Source organism: Argiope bruennichi, chromosome 9 (genome assembly GCF_947563725.1).
Source record: "Argiope bruennichi chromosome 9, qqArgBrue1.1, whole genome shotgun sequence".
NCBI lineage: Eukaryota > Metazoa > Arthropoda > Arachnida > Araneae > Araneidae > Argiope > Argiope bruennichi.
Window position 1 is genome coordinate 88,177,509 of NC_079159.1, and position 19,007 is coordinate 88,196,515.

The following is a 19,007-nucleotide window of genomic DNA, read 5'->3' on the forward strand; positions in this document are numbered from 1 at the left end:
TCCACTTAGTTCTGCTTTTTTTGAGAAAGAATTACTGAAAACAGTTTTATTTTATTTTCATATTTTATAACAAAACGAAACAGTTAAAACCCTATTATTGGTAACAACCGCAAAATTTGAATGTAAATAAACATTGCTAGTCTGCTTTGCTGAATGATTACGCAAGTATTGAATTTAAGACTAGAAATACAGGTATTTTGTTTTCAGATTAAATATGAGTCTTTTTTTTTAACTCTCTGTAAAATTTAGAAAATGATAATTTTATTTATCCAGCTATATATTTTTAAATCTTCATAAGCGAATTACGAAACTTGTCTGCTGAGATCTAATTAATGGGTTTTTAAAGAAACTATTTGTTTTTTGCATATACGTTATAAAGTCATGACATTTTTTGAAAACAGAAAGGACATGGTCAAAAATTTTAAAGCTCAAATCTCGACCTCAACTAAAAATAAGTTTTTTTATGTAGCATCCTGTCGCAGATCTACTTCTTTTCCTGATTAAAAAAAAAAAAAAAAAATGTTCTCTTAGTAGATGTAGCTCTCTGTTCCTCATAGTAAAAATTAAATATTTTTTTACTCTCCTTTCTTTGTAAAATCGAAAGCTACATTTGAATTTAATCAGTTGTAATTAGAGTTGAATTAAGGAGGCCCCCTTTGTCCATCAAATATTTCGAAGTGAAATATTTTTTTTTATCGATTTTAATTTATGCTGTATATAACTAGTTTTAAGTAGCAAATTTTGATAAAAAAAAACCCCTTAAATGCCGATCACTTTCTAAAAGATTGTTTCAGTATGTTATGCACAAAGAAAAAAAAATGTAAAACTGAGATTTAAAAATAAGGTTAGCAAAACAATAAAAAAAGTCAAAGTTTTATAGTACAATTTAAAAGATATTTGATTATAGGAGTAGACATTTAAAAAGAATTATAAAGTATCTTCTTTTTTAGAATTATAAAATAACATAGTATAAAAATTGCAAATGATAATCAAGTAGGAATATTATTAGAATGATGTTCTAAACTATTGCACTGTCTCTATAATTAAATGACAGCATAAAATTAAATAACTAGGAAAAAAAATTACAAAAAATCTTGAGGGACTCTACATTCTTCAATGTTATGGCATCCCTAGACCATTGCCTACGTAAGAGTTCATTTCTCTTTCTTATATGGTAGTGAAAGACTGTTATTGTTTCACTGATTCATTGTAGCTTAGACTTCATTGCTTTCAAATCATAAATGCAAAAATTTTTAATATTAAATAATAATTAAAAAAGTTGTTACAAATGAAGTTATATGTAACATCATTTCATCTTTACATTTTGGTACTTTTCCATTAGCCGGGCGCAAATGTTACTAATCATGAGCCAAATGCGAATTTGGCGAAATTTTACATCATTGGGTGATTTTTTTGCTTGTGCCCGGCTAATGTAATGTGAACCAAACGCGAAGTTGGCGGAAATCTACATTGTTTGACGATTTTTCACTTGCACCCGGCTAACGAAAAAGTACCTTAATTTTTTATACTGATTTGAAAAAAAAAAATAATTATCAATCTTCTTTTCATTTAAAGTTTATTAAAAATGCATTATACGGTTATTGATATATTGTTTAAATACTTGTAGATTTGATGAAATCATCATCATGGCTAGCATGTTCAGTGGTGCTCTACAGTTGATAGACTTGAATGATTTTATCACACCATCTCAGGTAATTTTTTTTGAAAATGATTATTCTAATCAAACATAACTGCTACAAATTAAGAATATTATACATTTCAGGAATGTATTAAACCAGTTAAACTCGAGAAGAAAGAGAGTAAAGGAGGATCTATAATTGTCACAGATGAAGGAGATTACTTTGAGAAAAATGAAGTTAGTTTTTTTTAATTGCAGAGAATTGTAGATGTAATTTATCACTTTTTAAAAATTTCATTTTAAATATATTCTTGTGTTTCTTTTATGTAGGATGGTTCAAAGGCAAAATTAGAAAAAGCAAAAATTACTTTAAATGATTGCTTAGCATGTAGTGGATGCATAACATCCACTGAAAGTATTTTGATCACCCAACAGAGTCAAGAAGAGCTTTATCGCATTATAGAGGAAAATAAAAAGCATGAAATGGTTTGTAATTTATCATTTAGAATTTTTTTTTATCCGTAATTACAATTTAGTGTTAATATGTGTAAAGATTGTTAGTATTACTATATCATCATTTTGAAATACAATGAATTTCTAATTTTAACTTTGTAATTCACCAATGCTTAGTGGCTTACAATATCTTCACTGTTATATCAAAGTATCATTGGTAAAAAAATCATAATATTATGTTTTGATGGTGCAACCTGATTAATAAATTTGACTTTTTATTTTGTGTTCAGTGGCTTAAATTCTGTCAGATGATCACATATAACAATTTGAAAGCAGCTGCAGTCTACCTATACAAATATTTTCTACTAATAATATTTTTGGGCATATTTGATTTATATTATTTTAATATAAATGTGATGATATGTCACGAGCAATATAGCAATTTAATTTTGGAATCCACTTAGTACTTTACAGGAATAAAGAGGATATATTTCCGTAAGACAAAGCCAAATAAATAGCTAAGATAACATGGACAGCTGTATTTTTTTATTGAATTGGAATGTTGAATGAATATTGTTCATATTAAATGTATTTAAAGCTTAGTAATTGAAAGGAAATCAGAATATGTATTTTCAATATCTTTGTAATTCAAATAATTTTTCTAATGAATTCTCCATTAAGTGATAATAGTTTTGAATATTGAATTTTGCTATTAGGAATTTTCAGTGATGCTGATCATATATATATATATATATATATATATATATATATATATATATATATATATATATATATATATATATATATATATATATATATATATATATATATATATATGACCATTAATTGATTATTTATTTATATATATTTCAATTTTAATGCACACACAGTAAACAACACATCAAAAATTCAAATGCTATTCATATTTTGGATTTCATAATATTGAAATATTATTTTTTAATGATTTTCACCTAATATTTTAGCTCAAGAAGTTGATCTAACAATGATATACTTGTTTCTATGCACATTATATTGTTTTAAGCTTTTGTAGAAATTCATTTTAGTCTACTGGGAGTTATCAGTAGTTTTATATGAGTATATTTTTTAAGAAAATTATTTTATTTAAAATAAAGGCATTGAAATATGCATGCTTATCTTCTATATTTTCAAATTCAAAATTAAATACCTCTTTTGTCACAACCAGATTACTTGCCATATAATACTCAAAGTGCTTTTAGCGTGTGTTAATCAACATTGTGATAAGATGCTTACATTTTCATTTTATAAATTGTAAGTTTTCCCCATTTTTGAGTAAATGCAATGTTTATTGCTTAATTATTTTACTCTTATGATGGTGATTTCTTTTTTATGAAAATAAAATGCAATTAAATAATTTTAAAATGAAAGAATGGATTGTTATTTTTATTAATATATACAGAATTAATTATATGCTAAATGATTATTTATTTCAATAAATCTGTGTTAAATGTGATTGATATACACTATTTAATTAATCCATTGTTCTTCCTTTTTATCTTAATTTAAAATGCAAATATATTACATGATTATGTATCTTCAATTTTTTCAGTGCAATGAGACAGAAAAGATAAAAACTCTTATAGTTTCAATTTCACCTCAGTCAAGAGCTTCTTTAGCTGCTAAGTACAATCTTGATGTTGAAACAGCTGCTAAAAAATTAACAGCATTTTTTCACAGATTAGGTAAGTTCATTGCATTGTTTCAAATGTTATCATATGTTGATTTAATGTTCTAAAAATTCTATACAAGGACATATTTTTCTCAATATGTTTTTCATTTGACAGAGAATATTCTTTATTTTATTATTACTGGCCTCTTTGTTTTTTTTTTTAATGTCCATCTAGCATGAATATTGGCCATGTTTAATTTCTATTAAATCTCTTGTTGCACAAATGTTCTTGATTCCCTGATTTTTAAACTTCAGTTTGTGAAGACATTTTAGCTGTGCTATTTTAATAGTCTTATATCTATTCTGTTTATTCATATATTATTCTGCCGGCGTCCTGGCATAGGGGTAGCGCGTCTTCCCCGTGATCTGGGCGTCCCGGGTTCGAGTCCCGGTTTGGGCATGGTTGTTCTTCTGTTGTTCTATCTGTGAGATGTGTGAATGTGCCCTCCTGTAAAAAGGGGTTGTGCAAGCGAATGAATGATGCGTGAGTGGCAAAGTCATACTCTTGGCCCTAGTTGGCGCTGCTATAAAAAATAAGAGACGTTCCCCCTCAGGCTTAAATCGCTGTCTTCATAACAGCGGGCTTGTCAGTGGCAAGTGCCATAAGAAACAAACAAACATATATTATTCTGAAACAAATTCTGGAATAACAGTGATATAGAACATCGCATTAATTCCCACGACATCACAATGCCAATGAAGACATAACTGCCTAGTTAATCCATTTTCTAAATGAATATTGTGTTTCACTGTTTTGTAGCTTTACTTTCTTGCTTCTTCTATGAACTACACAGATAACAGGTAGAATCTTTCGTTCTTATTCTATTACTGTAAAATGCCCAGCAACATTGTGACTACATTTTTTTAAAATAATTGAGCATTCAGAAAATTGAATAATATCATGGAAATATGGTCCAATGTCTTCTTCTAGTAGGGTACCTTTCAGTAACAGCAGAAAATCAAATGATTAAATGTTACTAAAAATGAAAATGATTTGAATTTCATTGCAATAATGTTAAATTTTGTTGAAAATCACAGACAAAAAATACTTAAAAAATTATCAAAATTCACAAAAGAAATGGCACAAGAACTAAATTGATATTTTTAAAAAGACAATTTTTTAAATCTTAAAATAGTGTAAAATTTATCTTTTTGCACAAATATTTTTGAAAGTTATGATGGGAAAATGTTAAATTTCTAATAAAAATTTTATTACTTAGAGATATACATTCCAACCCTACAAAATATGTCTATGCCAAATCTGTTAGTTGTAGTTCAAATACTCTGTCTTGTAGAACATGAATAGATATATATTCTTTTTTATTATTTGAAAGATCTATTGCCTATCTTGCTCACATATTAAAGAAAATAACTATATGTTCGGCATAAAAATTGGAATCTTCCTTTATTTTTATAAAATAATTTTAAATGGTTTTAAATAAGATTAGTTTGTTAGTTTAGTACCAAACAAAATTATTTACAAAAATATTTTTGAAATAACGTACTGTAAAAGTAAAGAGCTCTGAAAACCAAATAGTTGTAACTCTGAATCTGTTAAATAAGTTCTGATTTAATACAGAAACAAAGTTACAAATGTGATATAATACAATCAGTTGTTTTTATACTACATTATTTCAAAAAATGTTTTATTAATAATATTATTGATATAATCTATAATCGACTTTGAAATAACTAATCATAAGCTCTATTATTGTCAATTCAGAGTGAATAAAAAATTTTAAAATAATTATAAAAAGCTAAAACATGAAAATTTTCGTTTTTATGTTTCCTGATTCAGTTGTTTTTAATTATTATGATTTGTCAGAAAAATAATGTTTTATATAGAATATATGCATGATTTGCTTTTCACTTTCCATGCCATTTGAAATGTTTACAATTTTTTTTCAAGAAAGTGATATCCTTCAGCTGTTGCAGTCAATGAATGATTTCTACTTTTCCTGAGTTTATATTTTTTTAATAATGTTTTATTATATATTTATTTATATTAAAATTTATTTTAGTGACTTCTAACTTTTATTCATGGTTTTAAAATGTTCATAAAATGCTCATATTTAAAGATAATCATTATATAGAACTCTTTTACTTCATTCTGTGTAAGTTTAAGTGATTTCCAACCTTATGGAAATATTTATTTTCTTAAAATATTGTCACCTGAAAAAAATATGTTTTAGTATTTTTACCATACTAACCTACCAGTTTTTATACTATTGCTATCCTAGGTCATTAATAAGCAAAAAATTTGTAGTTTTTGTATTGCCCACCAAAATCTTTAAATATGCTAAATTCCTAATATTTGCATTAAATATGTTAACATGTGATGGCATGTTTATGTGCTGCACTTCCAATACTCTATTTAGGTTCATTTTCAATGTTTGGCACCTATAACATAATCGTCCTTATGCTATCTAAAATGTTGCAAAGTATTAAAAAATATCCTTATATTTTTGGTTTTCATCATTATTGAATACAAAATTCTAATTTCTGTTTCAAGGTATAACAGGGTTTTGTTATATGTTTAAATTGATTGATTTATTGATGTATGAATAAACCTAAATATGAATATGTAACAAAGGTCAATGAGCTCAGATCTACAATTTTTATTATTTTATATTTTGCTGATTCATTATATTCTTCTTTTATGGACTAAATTGAAGGTTATTGCAAATATTTTCTTTCTGCAAGTTTTTCATTTTGTATTTCCCATTGCATTCTTTTCCATTTGTGGATCACAGTTTGTTTCAGCCGGATTTTATAATTTGTTCCGAGTTGAATGTTTATGAACACTATGGATAGGGAAGATTTCAATGCAGAGAGAGAAAAGTTTTAACATTATTATATATTTACATCTAAAGTGCATTGTAAATACTAATCTTTTAAAAAATTTCTTACACTCTTGGCAATATGCATGATATTTTCTACTACATCTTTTGTTAGTTAATCTATGAGAACCATTTCTCAGATATTTTTAATAGGACAACAGCCTATGTAGACCGATATATCTTCCATTGTATTCATAATTATACACAGCTATATACATCTAATTATCATTGCAAATACAAATTGTTGAAATTCAAGCAATTTCAGAAAGTTGAAAGGAGAAAAATGAAATTATTATTCAAAAACATTTGTGTAAAGAATTTTGTAAGTGCATTAAATACATTTGATGTGTTGACTAAATGAATGATTCCTAATCCCCCCCCCTAACAAATGTCTATGGAATTTTCAGAATGAAGCTGCTTGAATGACTGCTAAGCAATGGACTCACTCATTAACAGTCACTTTATTATTAGCTGTTTATAAAATAAAAGAAACATCGTTTGCATCACATCTTGGGTCAAACTTTTTTTCTTCCTTCAAAATACGATTTTAAAAATAGCTTTTAATATCTATTCTGTGTTTTATCTTGCTTAAAATTCAGGATTCCATCTAAACATTTTTTTATGTACTCTTCAAATAATATGATTTTTAATTGTTTACTTTGCTCTTTTAAATAATTTGCATGGAGTCAAATTTTTTCCTTTAAAATATATTAATTCCAAAATGTAAGAAATTAATAAGATTTCTTAGTTATATTTTCCCAGTGATGAATTTCCAATAGGCAGATTCAGCAGCTGCTTAAGGCTGCTAAACTGAGAGAGGGCCAGAAGCAAGTAGATTTTTTAAAAAATTATTTTCTTCTTGTCAAATAAATAAATTTGTAAAAAATAAAATTCTATGAAGGATAAAATATTAGAATAATACCAATATTTAAGTATATTTGATCAGGTTCTTATATGCCCCACCATGTCGGCTTAATTATCAGAATATTTATAAAACCAATCATCTGCTTCATTAATATTGTGTACAAACTTGGGTGTTCAGCAATCTGACATCATGATAGATAAAAAATAAAAAACAAATATATATTGGCAAAGGTAATAAAATAAAAAGATATTAACCTAAAATAAATAATTAACTTGTTAAATTTGATGTGAAATGTTAAATTAAATTGATCTTCTAACTAAAAGAGAGGGGAGGGGGTTCTGATAATGTGCACCATCTGGGCTGCAAAATACCTAAGTCTGCTACTGTACTTATTCTTAATTTTATTGATTCTAATACAACATACTATGTTTTGAAAAGGAAATTGATACAGATTATATCTTTATAAACATAAAATTTTATAGCCAGAATTATAACAATTTTCGAAGCAAATATATGTATGTTTCTTAATGTGGAAGTTGTACATCTTATGTTACACTACTTGTCATCCTGTGGATTTCCAATCTCTCTTCTTCCTCTATGAATTTATATCTATATATTTTATTATGATTTTTTGTTGTGCTTTTGCATTTAAAATTTTTTAAATTAAATTAATTAATTATTTAAGAAGTTATGTGGAATTAATAATGTTTCTATGCATTTAGGTTTTAAATATGTTCTTGATACTACAATATCTCGAGAGTTCACTCTACTCGAAAGTCGAAAAGAATTCATTCGTCGCTATCGAACAAAAGAAACTGAGCCAAAAGCTTTGCCTATGTTATCATCAGCATGCCCAGGTACTTTTTCACATATATTTTTTAAGATACATATTTTTTTGATATTCCTAGTAAAAATTTATTCAAACCTATTATTTTTTTATTATAATTATTTGTAAATTATTCTTATAACATTCTATTTCTGCAAGCTTTCATCTGTTGTTTGCTTTGGTGTATAAATTTTAATGAGATATTGTTCTTTAGGCATTTCTTTTATAAAATACTATACTGTAGCATTGTGAAAAGTATTTGCAATAAATAGAATGATGTTCAAAATGGATCCTGTAGCCTGCCTTTATGCTCATACTTGTGTTTTCAGTGAGGGGGTGGGGTTTCATCAGAAGGCTCTTCAACATTTGGTTTTGAGATCATCCTCGGAATAGAATTATCTTAGTGATTTTTCAAAATGTTTCCATAGTAATAGTTGTTTAAGTAATTTCTTATTAGAAAGTCTTAAAAAATGACTTACATGTATTTATTTCAACTTTATTGCTTAAAAATATTAAATTTTCATCATATTTCATTGCATTCAAGAAATTTTGTTTTATTGTGCTCTATATAAGAATAAAAGAGTCTATGCAAAGTTAACAATGATAATTACATTTTAAATATATGCTGTATACTACAATATCTTGCAAGTTTTCTAAGATAGTTTACTCAAATTGTAGTTTAAATTATCCTTATGAATAAAAATTAAATTTAAATTTTTATTTTCATTTGTCTCAAAAATTGTCTTTTGCATTTATAGTTACAAAAATGTTGTTAGTAGAGATATTATTAATTGCATTAATGATTCTTCATAATGATTATTTCTGATTTTATTTAAAATGTATCTTAGGGCTTGCTAACTTAATGGTCTGCTTTGAGATTGAGTCTTGTAATTTTTTTTCCTTGAGAAATAATAGTAGTTGTAAATTAGAAAAGCAACTATTTGTAAATACTTATTATTAAATTCTACTTGAAAAATAATATTTAAATATCTGTTTATTTTTCATAAAATCACGTTGTTTAAGTTAATAGTAAAGCAAAAATAAGTAACTCCTGAAACAAGCCCCTCCCCCAGCCCATCTCTTCGTATTTATTTTAGAAAGAGAAATAAAATTATAAATAATTCGCTCCCCAAGATTGGCAAAAACTACAGTCAAAGATCCAAATCAAAAACTAAAGTTTTTACTGCCAGAGTGATGATTCTTTAGTTTGACATTCTACAATAACATTGAATTTATTTGGATGTAAAAATAAAGTGATGCCATACAAATGCAAAGAAAAGATATATTTCTTAAAATAATTTTTAAATAAAATGTATTTTAAATTCTTTTTAATTAAAAAAATAAGCACCAATAATATCATTATTATTTCCTGCAATAACTCGTATTCTATAAATGAATTTCATGATCATTTATAATCATTGTTGATGTCAAATTTTTTCATTCTTTGTTTTTGAATAATTTAGTTAATGGATAGTAAGATCAATTTCAATTATAGGAATAATTTATTATTCCTAGTCATATTTGACCATGCTATACAAATCGTATGGTCCAGCATCATTAAATATGACTATTTTTTTATTTGAAGGATGCAAATGAAAATAATCATTTTAATGTTATTTTATGAGGAATTTAAAAAAAATAGTGAATGTGAATTGTCAGTAGTGAATGAAATAAAATTTAGTGATTGTTCACGCGAATGTCGCTTAACGCCAAACTTGGCAATCTTAAAATCACGGCAACCCCTTTACCTGCCCTTCCGGTCGAGTCTTTCCGGGGTTCATTAGAACGTTGACCCGCATCGGCTCCTCAGCCACCGCAGAAGCTGTAAACAACTTCAGTTTGTAAGGCTTAACACAGCCAACCACAATGCAATACCGCAATGAGCCATGTATTATATGAACTACTCATCGCAAAAAGAGTGTATATAGTGTAAATAAAGAAGTTTAAGCAAAAGTACAGTCCACTGCTCACTGCAAATCACCAGTGATCTTGGAAAAGCATTGTAACGATTTTATAACATTTATAGTGTAATGTTTTTGATTTTTTGTTGTATTATTACAAAATTTCTTTTCATAATTTATTTATTTTTTGTCCTTTGATGTTGCTGCAAGCGTCATAATACTGTAAAACATATAAATTTGCAACACAAATACTAAAATTAATTTCTTATCATTAAATGTAGTTTGATATTTCTTAAATGGTGGGACTAGATCTTGTTTGTAAAAGCTTACAGAAAAGTCTTAAAAATGTTTAAGTAAATGAAGTAAACAGTTCTTTTTTATCAGAATGGCTGTATGAATTCCTCTATATTGAATATAAAGGGATTCAAAATTTTAATTCCTCAGAGAATTTTTGTGAATATATGCAAATTCAAAGTGATATGTTCTAACATAGAGCAATTTTAAAAGTGTAGGAACATCAAATATTTCATTTTTTTAGGTTGGGTTTGCTATGCTGAGAAAACTCATGGAGAATATGTATTGCCTTACATTAGTACAGTAAAATCACCTCAACAAATTATGGGTTCGCTTGTTAAAGATTATTTGGCCTCTAAACTTCAATTGAAATGTAGTCAGGTATAATATGTATTGAGATTTGAAGATCTTAAAATTTATTTCATTGTAGAATTTTCTTAAATGTTTGATTTGTGAATAATTACATAGCATTGTATTAATTTCATAAAGATATATGCCATTACAAAATTAGAATATTTTTTTCTAGTCATATATTTTTAAACTTCATCATTTCATATTTGTAACTAAAATATAGCATATGCAAATTGCAGGTCTTGTAGTTATGCCAAATAAAAATAGGTCCAAAATAAGCAAAAATTAATAAACTGAAGGTTGGAATTTTTTCTTCTTATCAAAATATTGTATAATTTTTTTTTGTTATAACATCTCATAGTTCAAAATTTATTGTAAATCATGTGAAATATAAAATGATATATTTTTTTTATATTTTAATTTGCTTAATTTTTTAATAAACAACATTTAATTTATTAAAAATTTATATTCAAATACTTTGCTTCTATTGTAAATATATATTTAAAAATTTTGCATCGATTGCACAGTAATGACCAAATAAATGAAGGATTTTCAGGAATCTAATGTTTTTATTGACTTACAAGTTTAAACTTCTTATAATAGATTACAATGACTAATTTTGTGGTTCGTAAATATAAAAAAAGAATGCTTGTAACAATAGAATGCACTGAAATTAAAAAATTCTATTACATTTGAGAAAGATTGTCTAATTGTTGAAGCTATGCGTTTTTAGTTATGAGGTCCAGAATAATAGGTAAAAATTAGAGTGAAGATCTGTGTTAGTAGTAGATTTAGATATTTTTCAGGCCTATGCAGTGTACATAATGAAGTTCTTTTTGAAACAAGTTAATTGATTTAGATTCACATTTCAATACATTTTTAATTTAATAGAATGTTAAAGATTTATTTTAGAATTGATTAATTATTTTAGTAACTGTGGAAACGTCCTTTTTAAATTTCCTTATTATAATTCAGTATTGTGCTTTATCCACACTTATATACTTTATTAGCATTCAAGCAGACATTTGGTATTTATAAATAGCATAATTGCTAAGAGACGAGCATAATAAAACTGATAGAAATCTGATTGATTAATAAATGCTTAATATTATTCTAAATAGCTAATTCTCAAATATTTAAATTTTTTTGCTTATTCATTTATTTGCAATTATAACAATATAATTTTTTTATAAACAGCCTGCCTGTGATCTTCCTCTGTCAAGTGGTCCTAGGCAAGTGCCTAGTTAGATCAATATACAGATATTGGATGTCTTATTAAGCATTTAAACAATTCCACATTAAAATATGTGAAACATTTGAATGGCTCTGAGTTTTTATTCAGCGAGACCTAGAAAGAATTTATGATGTAGAATTTATATCAAGCCATCGCTCATTTCAAAAGAATTTGTAATCTGAAGTCTGAAGCAATTCACATTTCAAGAATTTTTAATTATATGTTATTGTAGCATAAAAAATTTTTTGAAAGTGCAGAGCTGTATAGATTATCATCCTTACTATATAATTATAATTAAAAATTCCAAATCCTTCCTAACATTAAAATGTGATATTAATTTAACCATTGCCATTGATAAATGTATGTGAAGTAGAAATACATATTTTAAAATATATAATCTATAGCTAATCGTTTTAGGATTTTTTTTTATTTTCAGATATATCATGTAAGTGTGATGCCTTGTTTTGACAAAAAGTTAGAGGCTTCCAGAAATGACTTTCATAACGATGAATATGAAACACGAGATGTCGACTGTGTTATTACATCAGGTATGATGTATTGCTTTCATATTTCTCTGATGATTCTCTTAAAACAGAAAAGGCTTATTTGAAATTTAAGGTATATTATTTATTAAAATAAAGATCTCCAAATTTTGCATTTTGAATAAATATTATCTTAATCTGTTAAACATCTTAAACTGCATTTTGTTTTATTTCGAACAATGCGTTTGCTCAATTCTTTAGAATGATTGTATTAATTAAATACATCACTTTGTATTAAATTTGTAATCTAAATCTAAATAATCACTTTGTATTATTTTTTACGCTTTGTCAGATATACTATTATTTCATTGCTTGAAATACATAAATTTAATATGAATTTCAATGAATAATAACTTATATTTTTAAAGTTTTAGATTAAGGTAGTTATTTTTATTTCTTAATAATTTATTCTAAATATAAAAAAAAGGAAATTATTTCTATAATTATTTCCCAGGGTCAGGGTTATTTGTAAATACAAAAATACCAAATACAATAATTTAAATTCAATGTAATCATAAAATCTCTATAGAATTAATGTTAAAAAGTTTTAATAGTGGTTATTTATATGTTTCTTAAAATATCATAGCACAAGTTATTTGCAATAAATTTTATATATGTTCAGTTGATATATAGGATCTATTACAATAATTTTATTCTGTTTTACATTTTATTTATTTATTCAAGATGCTATTTTGTTTGTTCTTGGAAAAATGTGTCTTTAAAATAATTACCCAATTATTGCTCAAAATTTCAACAAAATTAATCATTTTTATCTTGAATTATTAAGAATTGTTACAAGTATATCAGTCAGCAATTTTATGAAAATTATTTTATTGTTGTTAATTGTAGATCTTATTGTTGTTATAAATTTTGGAAGTGATTCAACATGGGGAAATAGCAGACTTTTAAAATTATGTAAACGTCTCATGAATGGTGGTATAAATTCTCTAATTTTGTCCCATGTATTTCCCAATTTCTTATTAATATTTAAAGCACTTATCACTAAAATAATTTTTGGTACTTGAGATGTAGTTTTTAATTATTGGTACAATAATATGAATAATTCTTAGTATTTAAAGTGTATCTATGCTGCCGATAATTACATAATTATTGGATAATTTTGGGGGGAATTTTATGAATAGGGCATTTAAGATCTTATCAAATCTATTTATATTCCAATAGTTGAAGTTGATGCTATGCTAGAAACAGAAGGAGTTTGTTTGAATGAATTGCCATCAGAAGATCTAGATCAAATAAGGTTTGCTTTATGAATTCTTTACTATATATCTTAAAATTCATGAAATATTAAAGTTATAATAATACATAAAAGAATCTTAATCTGATTTTTTTTATTAGTGAGGGTCTAAATACTGGATTGTACTCTCATGCTGGAAGCACCTCTGGTGGTTACAGTGATCATATTTTTATTCATGCTGCAAAAGAGCTTTTTGGTGATGCAGTTTCTGAAATTCAGTATAAAACTCTAAGGTAGATATTGAGTGTTAATTTTTATGCATTTGTTAACAAAAAGACGTGTTTTAATATGATTCTTGTACAATTAAAAGCAGTGTTTTTTTTTAAATCAGTTTATTTTAATAGATGTTGAAATGTTTTTTTAAATCTATAATGCCATTTTATATGTGTAATAATACTTTAAAACTCAGAATTTTATTATTTTTGAAATTTAAACATCAAAACAATTTTAGATCATCAAAGTAGGATTCGAATTCTATATTGAGTTGAACCCAATTGTTCATTCCACATTACAGTTATTTTTGCAAAGTTTTTAATTAATTAATTATATTTAATTTTCATGTCTTTTACTATTATTTCACAACAGTTTTGCCAAACATATAAAGCTATGTAAATGACTATTATTTTGTATATTTCATGGAGAAATGTGTAAAGATTGGTTCATTTTTTTACTGACTACTTTCTATTGGAGTGTTATGAAAGTTAATTCAAAAGAAAGTGTTCAAATTATTTAAGTTAAAAATTAAATTCACTTATATATATATTTATTTATTTACTTGGAATTCAATTTATATAAATTGTTAACAAAGAAACTTGTAAAAAGAAAAAAGAATTTTATTCTGGAAATAAAGGCTGTATTGCTTCTGTAACTCTATCTTTTAAATAGAATCAAAAATTTTGATTCCCAAAATGATGCTGTCTTTTTATTTATTTTTTAGAGGTAGTTAGAATTAGTTTATAAATATAATTTACTGTTGCATTTTTATTTCAATATTTTTATTTGTTGTATTGCATATTATTTTAAACAATAAGAAAAATGTCAATATAATATTCTAATACAACATAGTATGTTGAAATTGTACTATTACTATTCATTTTATCTTTTATTTTACACTTTAATTCGGATGGATAGGTTAAGTGCCAACTCAAAACTTAATTAATTCTTTTATATTTTACTCTGAAAAATTATATAGTATCATTCATGAATAAAAAAACACTTTTTTTAGGAATCAAGATATGAAAGAAATTGTTCTTGAGAAAGATGGCAAGGTGTTGTTGAGGTTTGCTATAGCAAATGGTTTCCGCAATATACAAAATATAGTACAAAAATTAAAGCGTGGAAAATCTCCATATGATTTTGTTGAAATCATGGCTTGTCCTGCTGGTAATATTAATTTTTTTTTAGTTATTGTAAAGTATTTTTCACTTCATTGTAAAACGTCTACTGTAGATTGATGAATATGTATTGTATATTAAAGTTATTAGGGTATTACAACACTGAATTTGTAGACACGATATAAAAGTATTTTATCATATGCACCTTGTAAAGCATGGAAATATACGTTAATCAGTTTTCCAAGAAAAGTTAGTTATTATATGAAATCTAAAATTTCAATTAATGCAAATTTGAGGTGAATTTTTATATTGTATCCAGATCAATTAATCATTAAGATAAAAAAATAATTAAGTTATGGATTTTATCACATTCCATTTATTTTTACTCAGAAGAAAAGTTTTAAAAACTAGCATTCTGTTTTAATATTAAAAATCACTCTTCATGCAAAATGTATATTTTGCATAATAGAGCACCAATTTAAATTTTTGTCATACTGATCTAATTACTATTATCTACTATTATCTAATTTCTTCATTTCAATTAATAATTAGATTAATGGTATGCATTGGTGAAAATTTTTTTCTGTTGAATGATGTATTTATGTTGACAGTAGCAAATGGATATAAAGTTTATGGGCATTTCGTGTTTACATCTTTCTATGGATGGTTGTTATATAGATGAATATTCGCAAAAATAGATACATAGCTTACAGAATTTCGAAATTACTGAGTATAAAAAGAAACACATATTTGTATATATTCATAACATCCCATCAATAAAAGTCAGCATAATTGGTTAAATATAATAGTATTGGCTTTTGTAATCTTACTCATGGAGTCAGAAATTCTTTAAAGTGAAGAGTTCTATAGACCTATGGTTAAAAATATTTGGAGGCATGATGCAAAAAAAGTACTGGACAATTGTGAAAAAGTACTGGACAATTTATAGGAAAATGGCTGGTGTTAAAATTTTAATTTTTGTCTTTCCTTTGACGTGAGCGATTTTGTTTGTCTATTACATTATAAATTAAAATATTAAAACTTGTTTTGATGATATTTTAATATTTAAAAATTTTGATTGCCATTTCTGACTTAAATTATTAAAGCTTCAAAATAAACTTAGTCATTCAGTTCAAAATAATAATTTTGTGTGTATGTTTCTTGATAGACAACCTGAATAAAATAAAACAAAACAAATTTTTCTTAAAAATAAAAAGTAATTTAAAAAACATGAAAGAGAGGTCAAATAATTTAAGTCAGTTCATTTTTCCCCCACATGTTTTCATTCTAATTACTGCTATGGTCTTATTTCTGGTTATTTTTTTATTATAATTTTCATTTTTGATTTGCTTTGAATAGATAAATATGATTAATGTATTTGACAAACTCTTTGTTTCATTATATTTTTATTTTATTTTCAAATCAAAACATAATTCCCAAAGGTATATGTAGATTAATTATAATTGTAGCTTTGATGTACAAAACATTCATTTATTATTAAAATTTTATTGATCATATTTTTAAAAAATTTGATAATAAAACATAAATTTAAATGAATGAAAACTTCGGATATAAAATCTTGTAATTTTAATTTCTATTCAACATAAATTCAATATGATTGTACAAAAATTAACTTTCCAATGTGTGTAAGGGTTAAAAAAAATCTGCTGTATTTATTTTTGCACTGGTGAATAATTATTAATTGCTTTGTTGATGGCTAAATAATAAGTTGTTTTGTCTTAGAAAATGTTACTTTTAACAAGTGAATACATTTTTTTCTAATATTGTAGAATTACTGAGCTAGTAATTTTTTTTTTTAATAATTGAATATTGTGTTAGTGCAGGAATTTTTCGGTTGAAAATGGAAGAACCATTTTTCTTCCCTCTCTCCAATAGAAAATTGCTTGAAAAGATTTTGACAGATTCTTTTTCCTGAAGAAAACATGATATTTTAAGATGTGTGTTAATGTTGAAATAAAAACAGGAAACTCAGAAACAAACTTGATCTTGCTGTTTTTTGTTTGTCTTAAATTTTAGCGATATTTTAATCACTATATGTTTCAAAAATAATTATATTTCGATACATATATTCACAATAGACAAAAATATATTATTAATTGAAAACTTTATTCCAGATTTTCTAGTGAACTGATATATTACTCACAAAGCCAGCAAATGTTTTGAATTAATTATTTTTCTATCAGGGGAGGAAAAAAGAAAAACATTTGAAAAAAAAAACCCCCGAATGAATTGTATAAATATTTTTATAAATCGTTTGGCAAAATAATAGAATGAATTTTTTTATGCAACCCTTTTCATGACAGTATAAACAATATAAGTAATAATTATATTTATACATTTTTCGTCAAAATTTTCAGAACTAGTAGTTTGTATTTTCGTTTGAAAATTTTAATTGTTGATTTCGGGAAATTTTTTCATGCAGGTTGTGCAAATGGCGGTGCTCAGATCCGAGCTGTGGAGGAGAATCCCAAAGTTCTACTTAAGAAAGTAGAAGAACTGTACCATTCCCTACCTTCCAAAGAACCAGGAGAAAACCCCCTTGTTCTCCAGCTTTATGAAGAATGGCTGGGGGGATCACAATCCGAGAAAGCGCAGCAAATGTTGCATACGCAGTATCATGCTATAGAAAAAATTAATAACGCCCTATTTATGAAATGGTGATAGATTATTAATTGTACATAGAAATAATAAATTCTTTTAATTTCTGCTTAGGTTATGTTTTTTTATGTTTTGTTAAATTGGATTTATATCCTAGTTTGAATCAGCTTGAGAACTATGTTAACCCTTTAAAGGGCCATTTTTTACTAGTCATATTATATTAAAATATTTAGGCTTGAAATTAGAATAAGAAAAGGGATTCATTTAGCTTATTAGATAAATTTAATTTGATTAATTAATTAATTTGGTTAATTAATAATTAAGTGACAAACCAAGACACATCATTTTGTGTGAGATAAAGAACTGAAGCATCTAAGTTTCTGTCTTTCTAAAAAAATTTGTCAGAACTGCAGCAAAAATTTCAAATTCAAAATCAATTTCAATTTCAAAAATTCAAATTTCTACAAAAATGTGTCAGACACTTCTGTGTCCAACCTACATAATTTCATACAAAGATTGATAAATTTGGTGGGAAGCATACTTCCCACGGCCTTAGAAAGGGTTAAAACGGACCTCGTCATTTTGAACAGTGGTGATGAGGGTGATTTGAGTTGGCAACATATTCTCCAAACTTCCACGCCACGCCAGTGATGTGTATGCATATATTGTGCAGTATGTATGGATATCTTTCTCATTAGAGAATCAGTCATTATCGATTGACAGATTACTAAATAGCATTACTATATCCACGCCTTGACAGTGATGTGTTTGCATATGTTGCGCATCATGTATGGATTTTTTTATATGAATGGTTTGTAATTGATTATTTTTCATTAGAGAACCAGGTGTCATCAATTGACAGAACAGAACATATTTGAGATACTTTCAAAATAATATATATTACGAAATTTATGTATGAAATAATTCTATGTGGCATTATTGTCACTTGAGAAATGTAACAGCATGTCATCCAGATATGTATTGTCTTTATTGTATAATTCTTGTTCTCTTTTTTCTTGCAAAGGGCTTAATGCGTTCCACATTTAAATTAATGTGGTTGCATTGAATGTTCATATCAAGGGACTATGAAATAATTTCACTGAGAAGTTCATATATAGTTTATTCTTAATTATATTTCCATTTCCA

General features: G+C 25.8%; 1 protein-coding gene across 2 annotated transcripts; it reads left to right on the forward strand.

Moving 5' to 3' along the window:
* The first annotated feature begins 111 nt into the window (after positions 1–111).
* On the forward strand, positions 112–17,970 carry LOC129984106 (cytosolic Fe-S cluster assembly factor narfl-like). Of its 2 annotated transcripts, none has more exons than XM_056093886.1 (12): positions 112–192; positions 1,628–1,712; positions 1,784–1,876; positions 1,970–2,125; positions 3,681–3,813; positions 8,228–8,362; positions 10,771–10,907; positions 12,548–12,659; positions 13,836–13,911; positions 14,010–14,141; positions 15,134–15,291; positions 17,686–17,970. In XM_056093886.1, the coding sequence occupies exons 2-12, from the start codon at positions 1,647–1,649 to the stop codon at positions 17,922–17,924; spliced, it is 1,437 nt and encodes a 478-aa protein (XP_055949861.1). In that variant the 5' UTR covers positions 112–192; positions 1,628–1,646; the 3' UTR covers positions 17,925–17,970. The 2 variants fall into 2 exon arrangements, with proteins under 2 accessions (XP_055949861.1, XP_055949862.1); XM_056093887.1 differs by lacking the exon at positions 112–192 and adding an exon at positions 1,081–1,146.
* The last annotated feature ends 1,037 nt before the right edge of the window (positions 17,971–19,007 follow it).

Excerpts from the sequence above, each read along its gene's own strand:
- LOC129984106 (XM_056093886.1), top strand. The coding sequence starts at position 1,647 with ATGGCTAGCATGTTCAGTGGTGCTCTACAGTTGATAGACTTGAATGAT. Across the intron at positions 8,363-10,770 it reads GTTATCATCAGCATGCCCAG|GTTGGGTTTGCTATGCTGAG; the intron begins GTACTTTTTCAC and ends TCATTTTTTTAG. Across the intron at positions 12,660-13,835 it reads CGACTGTGTTATTACATCAG|TTGAAGTTGATGCTATGCTA; the intron begins GTATGATGTATT and ends ATATTCCAATAG.